Below are 18,420 nucleotides of genomic sequence, written 5' to 3'. Positions count from 1 at the left end.
GAAGCCTCGGTACCTCGGGGCCACGGCCAGCGTCGTCCAGCCGTCATCGCACTGGTAATCAACGAGGGCGTTGCGGAGCCCCAGCATCCGCGCCAGCTCGTGCGACCGACCACGCGACCGAGATGCCGTAGTTGTCTATGCCGAGCGGGGCGAACGTCCCGACGCTGCCGGTGCGGCCGCCCTTCTCGATGGCGCGCGTGTACCACACGGGACGGGGGCGGTCGGACGGGGAGGACGCGCCGTGTCTCCACCAGGCCGGCGGGTGCTTGCCCACGTTGACCAGGTTGGACTCGGGCCACATTTTGGGTTGGAAGCCCGGGGGGCGGGCGGCTAGTTCGGCGGCGATGCTGGTGGTGTCTTCATCTTTGTCGTGGTCGTTACCGTCGGGGTCTTCTGGGCCGTCATTCTTCTCGCTTGCTGCTGCTGCTGCTGCTGCTTCCTTCCCTTCTTCGTCTTCGCCGGCGAAAAGTTGCACCTCCCGAGGCAAGCCCACGTTCAGGGTGATGCCGGCCGTCACGATGGCCGACTCCTCTTCCACGTGGGGCCATATCGCGGCGATCTGGCGCTCGGGGACGTCAGGGCCATGACCCCTCCTGACCCAGAGGCCGGAATAGGACGGGTCGGGCCGGGCCAAGATGCCGAAATCGAACTTGAGCAGGTTGGTGGTGGCCTGGGCCAGCGTGGCGGCCCAGGAGTACAGTTCGCCCTTCTCTTGCCCCTTGCCCACGGGGGAAAAGCCGGTAGACGGCCGTTGCTGCAGGTCGGCGACGGTCCAGAGCATGAGGCGGCCGGGGCCGCTGAAGGGGGGCATGCGTCCGTCGAGGGGCGGGCGCACCTCGGTTTCATATATATGGTCGTACGGATCCTCTGTTGTTGATGACGACGTTGTGGTTGCTGTTGTTGTTGTTGTTGTCGCTTGGTTTTGGGTGGAATTGGCGGGTATGGCGTCCCGTTGGCGGTGGCGGCTCTGCGCCGTCGGTAACCACTCCGGCAGCCGGGGGAACAGCAGTCGCAGCCGGCTCAGGTCACCACCCTTGCCCACAATATCGCGCAAGGGTGAGTACCGGGTCAGGAAGTAGGTGGGCCGCGGCGTGAAGGCGATGACGGCCGGGGGCGGCGGCGTCCGCTCCAGCAGCTGACGGATGCTCTTGGGCGCCTTGATGCCGCCGTCGTCAGCTAGAGAGTCGGCGTTGGGGGGCAGCACCTGCGCGGCGCGGCGCTTCTCGCGCGCTTGCAGGATCTGCTCCTTGAGCAGATCCTTGACGCGGGTGGCGGCATAGACGGACGGGTAGTGCGGCGGCGCATCCGCGAGCCAGATGTGCCGGAGCCGGTCGGTTTGGGCCAGATGCCTGGCAAGCTTGGCGACTCGCTCTTGCTTGGTCTCAAGCGGCTTGATCACCTGGGGTATATTCATGGCTGTCACATCAAACCATCATGGGCCTTCTGGTGAAATAGCGTTTTAGATGCCAGTTTTATGTGACATGCGATTTTACCATATGAGCAATAGGCTCAGTGTCGTTGTTCTTCCTCATTAGGTTACGAAACGCACATCGCACTGTAAGAAAAATGAGATTGTGGCTGAGGTGTGGCTGGGCCCATATAACCAATCAATCAACCATGTTACCTCCTTGTTACCTGGCTACCTACCTAGGTACTATGGGGAATAAAGTATTTCATTGACGCAAAGCTGGTATTCAACACAACTGAACTCTCTCGTGGATTCGCCGACGAGGCCGCATGAGATGCTGCGAGGGTGATTTCTTAACAACTTCTGCGTCGGCTCACCCAAAGTAACAAATCCCACCAACGCCAAACAATATTCAAACCACCACATCGAATCAGTCGTCCAGGGAACCAGCTAAAGCCACACAGCAAAAGCGCATATCGGCTCCCTCCCTTCCAAGAACTTGAGTGGTCCCCATTGAAGCGCACTTACGGAAAGCACATCCTCCTCTTCTGCTAGCTTTCCTCTGGCAATCGGTCCTTTGCGGCGTCCGTCCAGCTCCCATAGCGTGCCGTCATTCGTCTTTACAAAGCAAACATAGTGTAGGTCCACGTCGTCTTGGGCGTCGGGTGCTGCGGTGGCGCCTTGGCTGGCTGCCTCGTGATGTGCAGAAGCGAGTGCTTGGGTCTGCTCGATAAGTTTCGATCTCTCGGTAGGTGGAAGAGGCATCGCGGCCTTGATCAGTTTGTCCAAATCGGTGCCGGATTCTGTAAAAAAAAAAAAAAAAAAAAAGAAGGCGTATAGTCAGTGAAGCTGCTTGATTGTACAATGTGACACCCTCCATCTATAAATCAACAAGTGTAGACAGGTAGATTGGCTGCTTACCGACAAAATCTCGAGCAGGCCCATTGCTGGTGGCATGGAGCAAGCCCATCATGCCACATGCGTTGCGGATCGTCTGCTTGAACCATAGCACTGGTTCCTGGTCACCTTTGCCGGTGTATTCGGGCACGGGTGCGTCTTCAGCCATGCGCTGCGACTCGTAGGCGGCCGAGACGGGAAAGACCAGGAGAAGGGCCAGGCGGGGTTGGGGAATGAAGCCTAGCAGATCCCGGTCCTCGATAGAATAGACATCGTGCATCGAGAGTGCGCTGCTGAGGCCGAGCTTGTGCAGCAGGTTCGTCATCAACTCTGGGTTTGCCTCGAGGGGGATGAAGGCCGGCGAGGTGCCCGGGGCGGGGTCCGGATGTGTCTGCGTGGCGGAGGCCATGATGGGTGGTGGCTGTGTCTGGGCTTCAGGTATGAAAAGCAAGAAACAGACGGGAAGAAGAGTGTAGTGCAATATCTTGATGATGAGATGGTGCAGCTGATTTCAAGGTGGGGATTTCGGTTGAACGAGCATTCATTCAACTCGCTGGCTGGCTCGCTGGCAGGTTGAACCCCGCCAAATCACACACAGCTTATCCTGGGAGGCAGCAGCACCTTCGGCAGAGAGCTATGACGCAAGGCTTCATGCAGGGCACCGACCACAAGTTGTGACCGACTACCAGAGCAATGGCCTCCCTTTCTTGGAGATAAAATGCATCAGCCAGGGTTTTACTATCCTTGTAAAACTGAACTGATTTCTTAGGGATTCAAGGTGTGTGTGCATTTTAAGATGTCTTAGGGAGCGCGAGTGGCCAGTCTAGATACTTACCCAACCTAACAACCCTTCATCCTTTCTTACTGATTTACGTACGCTGGCCATGCAAGCCATGCTGGCAGGCTGGCCTGAGCTACGCCCACTGGAAGCCTCCCGTCCTTTTTCGGCCCCTATTCTGCATTTAAGCCAGTAACACGGCCAAACCCGGGGGCAGCCCCGTTCGAGCCTAGGCATACGGATTAAGCTTGCCTTCGATGCCATGATCCCCATCGTGTACAGACCTATGAGAATCTCCGGAACGTGGTTGATGTCCTTCCTCAATCTACACAGGTGCCACCTTCCGTCCCAACTTTCTATATACTCTACACTATGCGACTTATCTCGTGGATCACTTCGCGTCCTTGCCCCCTCGTAGACACTGGACGCGCCGTGATGCGATCACATCCACGCTGTGCCAACTCCTAGGCCCGAGTTAAGACCGTTTATCTCTTTTCTACCTGTCACTGGATGCGGGATCCGGAGGAGCTTCAGACTGTGCAGCAATCTCATCTACTAGTTACCTATACACCCACATTTGTATGCCCGGGCAATTGGGTGGGGGCCGGACCTCAAGCCGGACCAATTAGCGGGTTGCAAAGGGCCATTTTCGTACCCCTATTGGGAACGTTTTTCTATATCGCTCCTTTCGGCGCTGCCACACTTGCTTCACGGAGAGGCCGACTCGGGCAACGTAGGAGTCGTCACACTTTTTGCGTTCCGGACTCTCGAGGGAACCCGCACCTGGGCCGGCATGCGTATAAGCGGACTGGGCATGACCACCCAGCACATCGGCTTCCTGACGCAATTCATCCAAGATATGTACAAGGACACCAGCTGTGAAACTGCCATCATAGGGCTCTACGCCCCAGACATTGGCGATACCATCATCCACTACCCCTCGTCAACACCAAAGTAGTCGAGAAGCCCGCCGCTTTCCAGGACTGGCTTAGCACCCCGCCATGGACATGACCAAAAGCACAAGCGCCGCCCAGCTGGCCGTCGAGAAAGTCTCTGAGGACTCCCAGCTCGTGCTGCTGGGCATCCTGACGCGGGACGACGCGACGCTCGCGTACTGCGAGGAACAGTCGCACAAGTGGCTCGCGGGGCTCGAGGCGTGGTCCCGGCAGAGGGGCACCTACGTCGACTGGCTGTACCTCAACTACGCGCACGGCGAGCAGGATCCCCTCGGCGCCATCGGAGAGGCGAACCGGGCCCTGATCCAGGACGTGTCACAGAAATACGACCCTTCCGGCTTCAAGATATCCAAATCCAAAGCATGATGGGAAAATGATGTTACTGATTTGTGGGCGCATACCAAAGAACACAATGCAAGCTAAATTCGTACTTGTTTCCAATTATGATTACCGTACCGAGGGATCACACTATATAGTATCGTGTCATTACTCCTTCTACTTCTCGTTAGTCAAGTTGCTCCGGGCGTTCCCCAATCTCTCCGCATACGGGTCGATGGCCGTCTTCGCGAACTTGCGCGCCGGCACCCCATGCTCGAACAGCAGATCCAACTCGGCGTACGTGCGGCCCTTGGGCTCCGGCAGCCGGAAGAAGACCCACACCGTACTGACCAGACAGGTGCCGGCCCAGAAGTAGGCCGCCTTGGCGCCCCAGGCCCAGGCCGTCGAGCTGAGCTGGTAGTTGGTCACGACGTTAACAAAAATGTTGCTGGCGTTGTAGGCGGCGCGGGCCAGGACGATGGTCTTGGCCTTGAGCCGCGTGCTCGACAGCTCCGAGATGAGCGAGTACGTGATGGGGCCGACAGTGAAGTCGTACACGAAGGTGAAGACGATGAGCAGGGCGCCGATGCCCCAGACCGAGGCCTGCGTGCCCGAGAACGCGAGCGAGCCCACGATGGCGAGGAGGATGAACTGGGCGCACAGGCCGCTGAAGTGGATACGGCGGCGGCCCATGCGCGCCATGAGGAACCAGGAGCCAGCCGTGCCGACCATGCCGAGGGCGTACTGGCCCATGGACAGCGAAAAGGAGTTTGACGGGTCCATGCCGGCCTGGGTCATGAAATAGGCAAAGTAGCCCATCAGATTCTGCCCGCTGAGCGTCTGCACGAGCCAGATGCCGACGACGATCTCGGTCCTACGCAGATCGACGCCCTTGAAACAGTCACGGAAGGTGGTACCGGCGCGGAGGTCCCGCTCCAAGGCGTTGGTATGCTCGATCATGGCGATGGTCTCATCCACATTGAAATCTTTGTCGGCGGGGCTCGTGAGTCGCAAAAGACTGGCCCTGGCGGCATCACGGTTGCCGTGCCGAACATGCCACCAGGGGCTTTCCGGAGCAAAGATAAGTCCAGCAAGAATGGGAATCGGCCATACCCACTGGACTCCGAAAGGGATCCTGTAGGCCCACTCATCTATGCGGTCCACCGAACCCTTGTTCACGGCAGCAACAAAGAATTGTCCGATAACCCAGCACATGTTAATGAAGGTCGTCAGGTAAGGACGTAGCACCACGGGAGCGACTTCCGAGGCGTAGGCCGGTGTGACAGACTGGAACGCGCCCCACGGTATCCCTGATCATCACATGTTGGCTCCACGCGTCCGCATTGATGTTGGTTCGGCACAAGTAGGGAAAACTTACCACACAGTACTTCTCCTACAACCAGCACTTGCACATTTGGAGCAAAGAACAGCACAAATACGAACAGGATCATAAGAGCCAGATTGAACATTGTCGTGACTTTATACCCATATCGATCGGCTGTCCAACCTGCAAGTATCAAGCCAATGATCTCGCCGGCTCGCGCGCCGTTGGACAGTCCAGACTGCCATGCCGCCGACAAGGCGTATTTGCGACTCTTCTCGTCGTAGGTTCCGTACTTCTCGTTGAAGGGGGGCGAGACGTACAGTGAGCCCAGCAGGGCCAAGTCATAACCCTCCATGATCAGAGTCGAGGAGAGAAGGACGGACCAGCCAATGGCTTTCGGATAGAGCTTCATCGCCGTCCACAAGCTCATCCGCTGCTCGGCATCGGCCGCGTGCTTGGCTTCCGAGACCAGCATGGTGGTATCCGAGCTGGCCATACCTTTCGAGTCTGCCACGCCATGGTCTCCGTTACCGACCTGTGGCTGTGTACCAGCGCCTGACATGACGCCCAAGGAGGTTCGATCCCTTGCACTCCTAGGTAGGGTCGTAGCAAAGAGAGAAACCAGTTAGACGTTCGCCGCGTGGGAGATTGCTGCTGTCAGACCAGACTAGATCCCCGAGAGTTAGAGCAACGGCATCGGGCCTATTTGTAGTCATGTTGAAAGGATATTTACTTGTGACAGGAAACCCCGACGCATATTTGTGCAACTCGAGGAATGGCCAGATGTAGAAAGGTGTGTTTCCTATCGAATGACCGCAAAGCCCCCTAAAGGACCGGCCCAGGCTTCATTACAGTACATAGCATCCTCCGCATTCCCTTGCGCTGCGGGGCCAAAATCTGGGGTCGGCTTGTCGGCTTGTTTATTTGAATTTCTTGGGTGGTACACTGGTAGCGAGCTCGGGCGCGATGTTGCGCTGAGCAGGGGGCGCGGAGTTTTGCTAATGCCATTGGCCATCGGCCGTTCAGGCTGTCGGAGTCGGGGTTATGCGGAGTTGTGTCCTGTTTTATCCAGCTAAAACATCTTGGCGAGTGTGAGGCTCAATTGACCATCGTTAAATTGGAACTGGTTCGCAACAACGCAATGTTCGTGGCTCGAAGAGGTCATTACTCGATTTATCCTGCGTCCAACAACACCTTCTTCGCGTCGCGCTTCCAAGACGAGAACCAGTTCTTGGAGGATCGACGGCCAAGCAAGAGCTAGCAGCCATTCAGCTCCCCTGCCGCCCTGCTAGCAACCCCTCGGTTGGGTGTAGGTGACATCAAAAGGACCGAAAAGCCCAGCGGCGAAATGATGTCCCAAAGGATCACAGACACTGTGACTGGTAGTAGTGGTACCTGCAATGGCCACCACCATACCACACAGCAGAATGGTGCCCGCCTTCTCGGAAAAGAGCCGTGGTGGAAATCCTCCGTCTTCTACCAGGTTTATCCGGCCTCTTTCAAGGACTCGAATGGGGACGGATGGGGAGATATCCCAGGCCTTATCTCGGAGCTCGACTACCTTGTCCACCTAGGGGTTGACTGCGTGTGGCTGTCGCCGGTCTTCGACAGCCCACAAAAAGACATGGGCTACGATGTGTCAAACTATCAGGCCATCTACCCGCCCTATGGCACCGTCGAGGATGTTGAAACATTGACTCGGCAGTGCCACGAGCGAGGCATGAAGTTGATCCTGGATCTGGTCGTGAACCACACCAGTGTAGAGCATGCGTGGTTCAAAGAATCACGATCTAGCAAGGATAACCCAAAGCGTGACTGGTACATATGGAAACCTGCACGCTATGATGCCCAAGGCCACCGGTTAGCCCCTACTAACTGGCGAGGCTATTTTGCTTGTCCGACATGGACTTGGGACGAGACGACACAGGAGTACTATTTGCATCTCTACGCGCCAGACCAGCCTGACCTCAACTGGGAGAAATGACGAGTGTCGGGAGGCCATCTATCAAGATACTATGCGTTTCTGGTTGGACAAAGGCGTGGATGGGTTCCGGATCGACACTGTGAATAAGTACTCGAAACGCACAGAATATGCCGATGCACCCGTAACAGATCCGAGGTGGGAAAGCCAGCCTGCCCCGGAGATGTGGTAAGTCTCCAGTCTGGTGCGGGCCGAGAGTCAGTCGTTAGCAGACAACTGATTGTGACACTTGTAGGTGCAATGGACCGCGTATCCATGAGTTTATTCATGAGATGAACCAAAAAGCTCTTGCTCCATACGGAGCCGTCAGCGTTGGCGAGCTTTCCAACATGTCAGGGCCGTCAGATGTCCTGCCCTACGTAAGAGCCGCAGCACAGGAGCTCGATATGGTGTTCGAGTTCAGCATGATCCGCCTGGGCACGGGTGGTGGCTTTGGGCCGAAGTATATCTATCAGCCATACGCGCTATCAAAGCTCAAGAATCATGTGGCACGATTCCAAACCTTTATTGAAGGCACCGATGGCTGGACCACGGTCTTTTGCGAGAACCATGACAACGGGCGTGCTGTGAATCGATTCGGAAGTGTTAGCACCCCCGAACTCTGGGCCACTAGCGCCAAGACACTCGCATTGTGGCAAGCAACACTCACGGGGACCCTGTTCTTGTATCAGGGACAGGAGATCGGCATGACCAATATGCCACGTGATTGGGGCATAGAGGAATACAATGACGTGGAGAGCCGAAGTTTCCATGGGGATGCAGTGCGTAGTGGAGATAAGCAACGGCTGGCGGAGACGATGCATGGCCTGCAGGTCCTGGGAAGAGACCACGCAAGACTGCCGTTCCAATGGGACGGGCAAGCGAAGAATGCCGGGTTCACAACGTCAGACCATCCGTGGATGAGGGTACATGATGAATTCCCCAATATCAACGTGCAGAAGCAGAGCGGCGACCCAGAAAGTGTGTTGGAGTTCTGGAAGAAGGCGTTGAGGTTGAGGAAGCAGCACGCAGACGTCTTCGTCTTTGGTGCGTTTCGACACCTGGAAGAGCAGGACGAAAAGCGGTATGTGTACATGAAGGAATGCAACGCCCCGGTGGCTGAGCATGGGACCACCTCTTCTGCCAGAAAGAGAGCGCTGGTGGTGATGAACTGGTCAGAGCAAGTACAGAAACAAGTTGACGTACTCCATCTGCTGGACTGTGGGGAGAAGCAGGCCAGACTCCTCCTCAGCACAGCAGCTGCCGAGGAGAAGCCAGCACATCTGGGGGACGATCTGCAAGCGTGGGAAGGAAGGTTATACGTCAATTTTGAGGGTGAGGTCTAGCCCTCCATATTCGGACTACCTAGATGGGGTGGGTTATGCAGAACGGGAAATCCCGAGTCCCTTCCACTTTCCAAAATCATCGTCCTGTACATATTCTCCTTCTACATATATACGTACACGTACTTTACCTATCTCAGGGTACTACAGGACCTTGTCACTTACATAACAGTTTATGTATATACATTCGTTAAAATAATGAGAGAGAAAACAGCAGAGAGATGGAAAAGTACATCATTGATTCCTTGATTTTCCTCTTGAAGTGCCTTCCTTCCCACTCACTCCCCGGTTTCCTTTCGGGCCGAAGGAACAGGTTCTACTGTAGGTGTGTGTGCGAGCGAGCGAGAGCCGCAGGTCTACCTGGTCGGTCCCTGCCTTTCCCTCCCTCCCTCCCTCCATGTTACCCCAGATCAAAACCTCCTGTCAATTGAGTGCCTGGCATGTCACTATTATAGCCTCTTATGCATTATAGGGTGAAAGTGCATTAGCAACCCCGCAAATAATGACCCAAGCTGGCCAAATAAAGCACCCAAACCCGAGCGTTGTGCGCGCATCATATTTCGATTGACCAGGACGCAACATCATCCATTCCACCACGTACTGCTTACTTACTTGGGATACCACAAGGAGGAAGCCTTGAGCTATTGCCGCAACTACGTAAGAAGGAAAAGGAATGCTTTTCGGTGCTACCAGGTGCTACCAGGTGCTACCATCATGCCTTCGTTCCTCTCTCTTATCTGGCCCAAACAACTGCCATAGTCAGAAAATTTTTCCCTTTCTGGTTCCAACATGTCGGATGGTACACGAGGGAGCGGAAGCGGAAGCGGGAACGGGGATTCACCACCGGATCCACATTCATATGCCTCGGAATCCTCAGCTGCTGCTGTCGACGATGACAGCCAGACGCCGGCCCAACAGATGAAACAACGAGTTTCCAAGAGAGCGAAGCGGGCACAGGTCTCGCGTGCTTGTCTGCGCTGTCGACGCTTGCAAAAGGGATGCAGCGAGTCGCGGCCTTGCCAGCGCTGCATCAAGGTCGGCTTGGGAGACCAATGTGTTGCCGCGGCTGGCAAGGCCCAATCAACCAAGCTCCATCTCCCCGACCCAGACGACAGTTCCGCTACCAGTCCACCCCTGCTCTCCCCTGTCGTCGGCCTTCCCATCCTTTCGTCTTTGGACCTGCCCATATCGCCACAAGCCTTCACCAGCTTCCCACACGAATCCTTTCAGAGGCATCGGAATCTGTTGCCCAGCTATGTCGTCGACCATTGCGTCGAGCGCTTTTTTGCTCGGCTCTGCCCAACCATACCCATCCTCTCCCTCGGTTACGTCGAGTCTCTCCGAAGAAGGATTACGGAATCCTCGGAATCCGGCGTGGAAGCCTATTGTGTTGTGGTGGGCATGTGCGCCATGGTATTCATTCAAGCCGAAGAGCCTGGCAGCCGGCGCTTTTCCCATGTAGTAGGCGTCGACACCAACGCCGCTTACGGATGGACGCTTCTGGAAGAAGCTCTCGCCGCTCATCGCAACTTGGCAAGGCGCTCGAATCCCACTCTCGAGCATGTCTTATTCACATTCTTCATATATGCATGCCATGCTGCTCTTCTTCATCATAGCCAGGCTTTCTTCTTCCTTCGCGAAACGACCACGCTCTTCCTTTTGCTGGACTTGGACATGTTCCAGGAACCTTGCCGAACACTCGCGGGGAGACTATTCTGGGTTCTAGTCGTCTCTGAGCGCTCTCATGCCATCAGATACCGGCGTCCCATAACGCTCCAAATTACCCCATCGTCCCCTCCCGTGAACTCGGCCATTCTCGAAATCCACGACCCGCAGGCTCTTGCTGGGTTTGAATGTCTGATTGCACTATTTCGCCCCTTAGATACGTCGTTCATAGAGACATATAACGGCGAGAATCTGTCAAGTCCGCACTCTCCCGGCGCCCTGGACGATATCGAGGCCAAGATATGCGGCGCTTCGAGTCTAACACCTCTTTCATCACTACAAGATACACAAATCGCGAACCTTGGGGTCACGCAACTGTGGCTACGCGCCATCTTGTGGCAAGTTCGCCTTCGCCTAGGACATCTTTCGGAAGATCTTCCAGGTACTGAGCTGGTACCAGCCAATTACACCTATCAGTACCCACTGGATATAGCCCGGGATGTGGTTTCGAGTATCAGGGGGCTCGACCTGGAATGCCTCGCCGTCCATGGAGGCGGATTTACCGAGAAGCTTTTTGATGTTGCCTCAGCTGCGATTAACGTCGTAGCCCGGATCCCGGTAGATTCCGATCGGCATGACGCAGTAGAGCACATACGGTATTTGAGGCATCGCATCCATCGGCTACCTGGAGGCAACAAGATATACTCGAAACTTCTCGACAAGCACTTATTGACCGCTTTGCCTGGTCTTGACACTATGGATATTGATCCCTTCAGTAGTGACGGTTGAGACTAAGGGAGAGGAAATAAGAAGAAACAGAAGAAACAGTCTCATTCGAGATTTTGCCGCGTGCTTTTTATCAAAGTACCCGCGGACTCAGGTGTTAAGTACCATCCGCAGAATATGCCAGATATCTCGGGTACTGAATTGAGTCTTGCCGCATGCCATCAGCGCTCAGATCTGCACTGCTGCTGTTTCCAATGCCAACATGTAACCCTCCTTTGAACAATTTACATACACGATATCTACATTTGCAGGAAGAGCACTTGATGCTTGCAACAGCGGTTGCATCATGGCAGCCTCAAAATAAAGCTTTGGGTGCCCCATGGAAGACCCCAGGATGAAGAGGCCCAGTTATTGGACTGACGGTAGCACTACATGGAAGCAGCGCCTGTCCTAGCTACCTGCACCAATGAAAAGCAGTATGGGGGGTTACATCGCTTCGAGGGTCTTTCCCGATTCAGTTCATGTGTAGCCGGCCCATGACGTGCTGGAAACTATTCCTATGAGATTCAAGATGCACTTTACTCACCCATCAGCTGGTTGGCGCTGGTAATGTTCAGATATCTGCTGGCTAGTTTGCATCTACGCTTTGCATTTATCTGAGCCTTTGGCCACATATAACAATACCCAAGATGACGGGTGCGGGCGGAGGACTTCACACTCCTTACGATAAAATGTACACGCCTCGGCTTATATGCGACCCTTCATCGATTTTACTGTTCGTTTTTGAGCCATAGTAGCAAAAAGCAAAACAAATTTGAGCTTTGAATAAGTTTCTAAGAATAACGAAAACTGGCGGTGCAGATTTCCTCGAGAATCATGGGTGGTGTGCTTTTTATCTGGAGCACAAGGGGCCATGACATCATAGCTCACGGGTAGGTCAGCATTTATGCTATCTAGGATATTGCGGAATCAAAGATCAGTGCAATATTCTTATTCGGTGAACCCTCACAGGGGTAAACTTCAGGGGTAAAATTACGTATTATCTATAACGGTTGCGCCTACATCTTTAACGGATACCTCTTCCGGATCTTGGTCCCAAACCGACCAATCAAGACCGGGATGGGGATCATGGCCACACAGATGAAGCCCAGCACGCTGTTGCCCCAACCCAGACCCAGGTGGTCGAACAGGTCGGTCCCCGCGAGCGGCAGGAAGGCCGCCACGAGGCTGCGGACCACGGAGAAGGCCGCGAGCCCGCTTGCCGCGTAGACGGGGTAGGCGTCGATGATGTAGGCCTGGGCGGCCATGTAGATGCCGAACATGCCGACGCCGAGGGGCGCGAGCCCGAGGATGGGCACGATCCAGTGGGTCCGGTACTGGGCCGACCAGCCGTACCAGAAGAAGGTGAGCGGGGTCGCGAGGGCGTACCAGAGCATGATGGGCAGGCGCATCTCGGGCTCGAAGCTCCCGCCGTTGCGCTTGGTCTGGCGCACGACGGCGCGGTCCGACCACAGCGAGAAGGTGACGAGGCCGATGCCGTAGCCGCAGCCGAGGGAGAGGAAGGGCAGGCCGGCCACGCCCGCGCCCCAGCCGTACTGGCCCTCGAAGACGGGCGCGACCGTGTTGTACATGAGGTAGACGGTGCCGTAGACGAAGGCGATGTAGAGCGACAGGATGGCGACCATGGGGCACAGGAAGAGGAACTGGAGGGGTCGCGTGAGGCCCTGCCGGAGAACGCCCCATTTGGAGAGGGTGCGGCTCTGTTCGGTCTCGTAACAGGAGATGAGGTCGGGGCGGCCGAGCTCCTGGCGGAGGACGGCGACCTTGCGTCGCATCAGGATGCGGCTGTTGGTCTCGGGCAACATGATGATGAACACTATGGTGGCCAGCGTGGATGGTATCATGACGATCCAGGCCGTCCACCGCCAGCCGATCGTACTAGCGATAAAGGCGCCGATTACAGGCCCTAGTGATGGCCCCTTGATTACAAACAGCGGTATTAGCTTGGTGATTTCTCGGCACCTTATGCAGGACATTCGAAGACACAGTAACCGGTAAAAAAAAGAAGGCAAGCATTTAATGGCTTACCATAGTAGGACCAATCGTCCAAATCGAAATAGCAAACCCACGCTTTTCCACCGGGAAGACATCAGCAATGACGCTGCCACCCATAGTCAGCGTGGCGCTTCCGCCAATGCCGTTCAGGAGCCGGAAGACGATAAGCGATGCCAGATTCGGCGCCAGGCCTACGCCGATGAACCAGATGCAGAAGAAGACGTTGGAACACGACAAGACGATGAATCGCCCGTAGATCTCGGACAACGGCGAAAGGAACAGCGGCCCGATGGCGTAGCCCAACAAATAGATGCTCACGGGCAGGGCGCCCAGCGTCACGCTCGGCTCGCCGAACTCGGCGCTGTAGAGCTCGATGCCCGGCGCCAGGATGGACGAGGCCAGGGGCGTCATGAAGGTCACGAGGGCCAGCAGGGCGATGATCCAGTATTTTCGGTTCCGGGAGAAGTTCTGCGGGTGCGTGGGGTCGTCTTGGCCGTCCCACCCAACGACGCCGCGGTCGAGGTCGGTCAGGGGGAGCAGGGCGGGGGTCAGTTCGTCCTTCTTGCTGCTGCTCTTCTTGCTGGCGGCGGGTCTGCTGAGGACCCGCGAGAGCCTACTGCTTCGCCTGCTCGCCTGGCTTCCGTGCGAAGCAATTGGCGCTATCTTATCATGTTACATATGAAAAGCAAAGTTTCAGGGGTCAACGTTTCGTAAGACGCGTGCAATGTTTGCATCGGGGATGGGAACGAGGCCTTACCGGGTCACTATCCAAATTCCCAGAAGCTATGGAAGCGCTGCTCTCCTGGCCAGTTGCTTCAACTCGCTCCTCTTCTGCCTTCTCGTCGGTACTTGAGGGCGTCATTGAGGGTGATTTGTTGGTCGAGGACGTAGCAGAGTCATTAGCAGTCCCTGGTACCCGGGACTGTTCCCTTCTTTTTCGATATCGGGGTTTGGAGTCATATTCTCGTTGCAGCAGCATACAATGAAACTGGCCAAGTTCGGATGGTCTAAGGGGGTATTATGTGGCAAACGGGCATGAGCTACCCAGCCCCCAAATAATACAATGTCTCAGGGGTCCTAGGTTCCTTCAGACCGCACGGATGTTGCTGCTCGGCGTTAAGCAAAGGACATGAGCATAGCAAACATAGCGGTATTGTCTTTGAGTACAAAGTGTCCTGGGGGTGGGGAGGAGCGAGAAACGGGTAACGGGCTAGGGATCTCTATATATACCCCGAAGGCGCGAAGGGCTGGTGCCGGATGATGGTCAACGGGCTACATTATGACTTTTAGTATGTAGGTTGCCCAGGGGTGTGACGACGGGGCGGGACAAGGAAGGCGGAAATAATCAGCACGGTGGTGAAGTATCGCGTAAAGGGGGTATGGGGTCCTGAGAGGGCATGATGCAATTGGCTGCTTTGGGACGGGAGGATGCGGCAAGAAGGTGTTGGATGTGAAATACAGTGATGCAAGTCCTGGCGATCACTACGGAACTGTGCAACCAATCGATGCATCCTCACACTTATCCAGCCCATCAGTACCCAAGCCAAGATGCAGCTTGTCGGAACCAGGTCTGGTGAATGAAGGTGCTGTCCGTTAGACACGCTTAGAAGAATGTGCAGTACTACGGGGAAGTTAGTTTGGTGACCCCTTTGACAAGTTTGTATATCCTAACCTTGGGAACAACCATAAGTACAACACGGAAAGACTAACAACCCCGCGGATAGTCAGCCCCTCATCATCATCATCCACATCCACATCCACACCCATGATCCACGGCCATGAGCTTAGCTCTCTTGGGCATCTCCACCGAAGGCGCTAAGGGACGCTAAGGGACGCTAAAGCCCGGGGTGGGGTTCAGCCTAACAGCATCCTTGCCATTGAACAATCGGCAGGCGCGTTCTGCCTTTTGAGGACACGCATCGCCAAGAAAAAGAAAAAGCATCACAACTTGTGAAGAGTATACCCTCTTCACCAACACCCCATTCTCAGCAACCGGCATGTTCACAGTCGCCGACTGAACATTCATTACAAGGCATGAAGCACGTCTGACCTCGGCGATACTGCCTCGTGTCGTCCAGTCCAAGTTAACCAACGCCCATCATCCATCGTCCTTGTCGCGCGTCCCCAGGGCCACACGCCTCCAACATGTCGAGCCAACTTTCGCGATCCGAGTCCCTGGGCCTCGCCGCTCTGTCGCTTGCCTGCACAACCATACTGGCCAATACATTCTCGGGCGAGGGAGCAGGAGCGCTGATCGCATCTTTGGCCCTCAGCGGCCTGGGCTTTGCTGCCAGCTATGCCATGATCCGTTGGCTGGGCCCGACCTTCATGAAGGCTGGTCTGCACGGCCGAGACATGGCCAAGGTGAACAACCGAGACATGCTTCCCGAGTGCATGGGTGCCATCTGTGCTGTCATCTACCTGCTCGTCATCATCGTCTTCATCCCCTTCCCATTCTACAAGGACATCGTGCTCGCTACTAGTGGTGGTGGAAACCGCGATGTGGTCATGAACCTCGACTATGTCCAGAAGGGTCGCCTGCTACACAAATTCCCCCATACCAAGGTACGTCACGTCACTGTCGCCTTCAATCCCAACACACCCCCCTGCCGCCCTGCGTCACACTAACCATATCAACCGTAGCTTGCTTCTTATCTTGCAGCCATCATCTCTCTGCAATTCATCACCATCCTGGGCATCGGCGACGATCTCTTCGACATCCGCTGGCGGCACAAGTTCTTCATCCCTGCCTTCGCCTCGATCCCCCTCCTGGTCGTTTACTTCATCGACTTCGGCGTCACCTCCATCGTACTACCCACGTTCCTCCAGCCCTATGCCGACCGCGAATTGCTCGACTTGGGATTTCTCTACTACGCTTACATGGCCGCCTTCTGTATTTTCAGCCCGAATAGTATCAATATCCTGGCGGGTATCAATGGCATCGAGGTCTCGCAGTCCATCGTCATTGCCCTCCTGTTGGCCTTCAACGACGTGCTCTACCTGATCACACCCTACCCGCATCCCGCGACCGACTCGCATCTCTTCTCGCTCTACTTCCTGCTACCCTTCTTGGGCGTCTCCTTTGCGCTCTGGTTGCACAACAAGTACCCAGCTCGCGTCTTCGTGGGCGATACATACTGCTACTTTGCCGGCATGGTTTTCGTCATGGTCTCCATCCTGGGCCACTTCTCCAAGACCTTGATCCTGCTACTGATCCCGCAGATTTTCAACTTCCTCTACAGCGTGCCCCAGCTCTTTGGCCTGATTCCTTGCCCGCGCCACCGCCTGCCGCACTTCAACGCGCGGTCCGGGCTCCTGGAGCCGAGCGTCACGAAGTGGGACGACAAGCAGCCGAAGCCCCTCGTCAAGGATGTCCTGGAGCTGCTGGCCTCGCTGAAGCTGTTGCGCGCCATCAAGGAAAAGGACACGGGCCGGATCCTCGAGACGAGCAACTTCACTATCCTTAACTTGTGGCTCGTCTGGCGCGGCCCGTTGCGAGAAGACCGTCTGGCCTGGGAGATCACCGCGATGCAAGTCGCGGTCGGTTTGTTCGGCCTGTTCGTCCGGCACAAACTTGCCCTGCTGGTATTCAGGGCGGATAACTGGGACCTCGGAAGCGCTGTGTAGGAACGCGCCATATTCTGAAGTCTCGCTTACTTACACCCCTTTACGAAGCGCGGAATGCACCGCCCAGAGGAATTGATTGGGCAGCCATCTACTGCTGCTGCTGACTTGCATTGGGCTTTTGTTGTACATAGACCACCCAGAAGCCGGGAAGAAGTTATAAAGATACCCTTTTCTCGAGGCCAAGTGGTGCCTCGGGAGATTCTCCGCGATTCTTTTTGCAATTGCTATGGAGCAAGCATATTGATAGTTGCTGATGGTACATTTGGACGTGGGTGATGGCTATAAAGACCAATCATCTCACTCAAAATACAGAGGCATATAGAGGATTCAGAACCACAGTACAGACATACGCACCATGCTTGCATCATATTGACGTGCGTGACTTGACTGACTTGATACATATGCAGCGATTCGTTATGCTGGTGATGCCACGTCCCAGGTTTTGACTGCAAGCTCCAAGAGGCAGGATAAGTCAAGCACAGGCATGACACAAGATGGAATTTTCAAACTAGAAATGAAGGCATCATTATGAACTTAATATCTCTTTCTTTATTGCATTTCTCCCCCATAGCGAGCCTCTGAAAGGCCGCCATCGGGGGTGTGCAGACTCCGAGGGTACTGTAAAAGCTAATAGCTGGCTGGCTAATCTCGAGTGATGATCTCTCATACACTCTCACACTCTCTCACACGCTCACACCAACAAATCTTTCTTCCCTCTTCTGATTGCCTGGGAGAACAAGAAAACAAAGGGTGGCTGTTTTCACCCCCTCTCCCTCCCTTCCCGCCTCATCTCCAACATAATCGTACAAGATTTGTCTTTGCCTGGACATGTGTGAAGAAGATGTTTCTTCTTTCGTTTGACCTTGCTTTCCATGTACTCCCATCATCTGTTCTTCCCACTAAGGGGATGTGAAAACAAAAAAAGGATCAAGCTTTTCGTAGCTTACACCTCAGCTACCCGCCACGTCAACTCCGAGATGCCATGCCGAGCCAAGCACAGTTGTGGCTATAGAACGCTGAAAAGAAAATAGTCCGGCAATGATAGGAATTTCCACGTAAGGAACTGTTTTAAAAACCCCATAATGACCCTCTGTCAGGATCCCATGAACCGACCAACCCCGTGGTCATGACCGTTGTAATGACCGATAAACCCCGCCCCCCCCTCCCCAAACGCCGCACAACGTACAGACGAACATCATAAAACGCCATCATCCAGCCCAAATCCGACGTAGGATCATGAATAAATCCGTGGCTTGGACTCATATGCTGCTGAACACGCCTTTGTTCAACTTGAAACTCTCGCCGGCACATCTTGACAACCCATCTCTATATGTTACATAGAAACTCCGAATTATTGGCTTCA

The 18,420-nt window shown here is 55.1% G+C and overlaps 9 protein-coding genes across 9 annotated transcripts; 5 read left to right on the top strand and 4 right to left on the bottom strand.

Moving 5' to 3' along the window:
- Positions 1-58: 58 nt before the first annotated feature.
- Positions 59-1,414, bottom strand: PG994_013024 (uncharacterized protein; the record flags this gene model as incomplete). Its single annotated transcript, XM_066864433.1, has 1 exon — positions 59-1,414. The coding sequence occupies one exon, from the start codon at positions 1,412-1,414 to the stop codon at positions 59-61; it is 1,356 nt and encodes a 451-aa protein (XP_066709394.1).
- Positions 1,415-1,858: 444 nt separating this feature from the next.
- On the bottom strand, positions 1,859-2,714 carry PG994_013023 (ubiquitin carboxyl-terminal hydrolase- family 1; the record flags this gene model as incomplete). Its single annotated transcript, XM_066864432.1, has 2 exons — positions 1,859-2,211; positions 2,330-2,714. 2 exons carry the CDS (start codon positions 2,712-2,714, stop codon positions 1,859-1,861), a joined length of 738 nt encoding a protein of 245 aa, XP_066709393.1.
- A 1,370-nt stretch (positions 2,715-4,084) lies between these two features.
- PG994_013022 (uncharacterized protein) lies at positions 4,085-4,405 on the top strand (the record flags this gene model as incomplete). Its single annotated transcript, XM_066864431.1, has 1 exon — positions 4,085-4,405. The coding sequence occupies one exon, from the start codon at positions 4,085-4,087 to the stop codon at positions 4,403-4,405; it is 321 nt and encodes a 106-aa protein (XP_066709392.1).
- Positions 4,406-4,534: 129 nt separating this feature from the next.
- Positions 4,535-6,243, bottom strand: PG994_013021 (uncharacterized protein; the record flags this gene model as incomplete). Its single annotated transcript, XM_066864430.1, has 2 exons — positions 4,535-5,667; positions 5,736-6,243. 2 exons carry the CDS (start codon positions 6,241-6,243, stop codon positions 4,535-4,537), a joined length of 1,641 nt encoding a protein of 546 aa, XP_066709391.1.
- A 786-nt stretch (positions 6,244-7,029) lies between these two features.
- PG994_013020 (alpha amylase) lies at positions 7,030-7,665 on the top strand (the record flags this gene model as incomplete). The annotated part of the gene is made up of 1 exon (XM_066864429.1): positions 7,030-7,665. The coding sequence occupies one exon, from the start codon at positions 7,030-7,032 to the stop codon at positions 7,663-7,665; it is 636 nt and encodes a 211-aa protein (XP_066709390.1).
- Positions 7,666-7,696: 31 nt separating this feature from the next.
- On the top strand, positions 7,697-8,987 carry PG994_013019 (alpha-glucosidase; the record flags this gene model as incomplete). Its single annotated transcript, XM_066864428.1, has 2 exons — positions 7,697-7,830; positions 7,898-8,987. The coding sequence occupies 2 exons, from the start codon at positions 7,697-7,699 to the stop codon at positions 8,985-8,987; spliced, it is 1,224 nt and encodes a 407-aa protein (XP_066709389.1).
- A 786-nt stretch (positions 8,988-9,773) lies between these two features.
- PG994_013018 (uncharacterized protein) lies at positions 9,774-11,438 on the top strand (the record flags this gene model as incomplete). The annotated part of the gene is made up of 1 exon (XM_066864427.1): positions 9,774-11,438. One exon carries the CDS (start codon positions 9,774-9,776, stop codon positions 11,436-11,438), a length of 1,665 nt encoding a protein of 554 aa, XP_066709388.1.
- Positions 11,439-12,433: 995 nt separating this feature from the next.
- On the bottom strand, positions 12,434-14,292 carry PG994_013017 (major facilitator superfamily transporter; the record flags this gene model as incomplete). Its single annotated transcript, XM_066864426.1, has 3 exons — positions 12,434-13,354; positions 13,464-14,063; positions 14,188-14,292. The coding sequence occupies 3 exons, from the start codon at positions 14,290-14,292 to the stop codon at positions 12,434-12,436; spliced, it is 1,626 nt and encodes a 541-aa protein (XP_066709387.1).
- A 1,268-nt stretch (positions 14,293-15,560) lies between these two features.
- On the top strand, positions 15,561-17,057 carry PG994_013016 (uncharacterized protein; the record flags this gene model as incomplete). The annotated part of the gene is made up of 2 exons (XM_066864425.1): positions 15,561-15,995; positions 16,074-17,057. Coding segments are annotated over 2 exons (1,419 nt in total), but the record flags the coding sequence as incomplete, so codon positions are not given.
- Between the last annotated feature and the right edge of the window lie 1,363 nt (positions 17,058-18,420).

This window comes from Apiospora phragmitis, assembly GCF_038363925.1.
Source record: "Apiospora phragmitis strain CBS 135458 chromosome Unknown utg000011l:1.0-3236445.0:1.0-3240683.0, whole genome shotgun sequence".
Taxonomy (NCBI): domain Eukaryota; kingdom Fungi; phylum Ascomycota; class Sordariomycetes; order Amphisphaeriales; family Apiosporaceae; genus Apiospora; species Apiospora phragmitis.
This window is presented reverse-complemented; position numbering and strand designations above follow the sequence as displayed.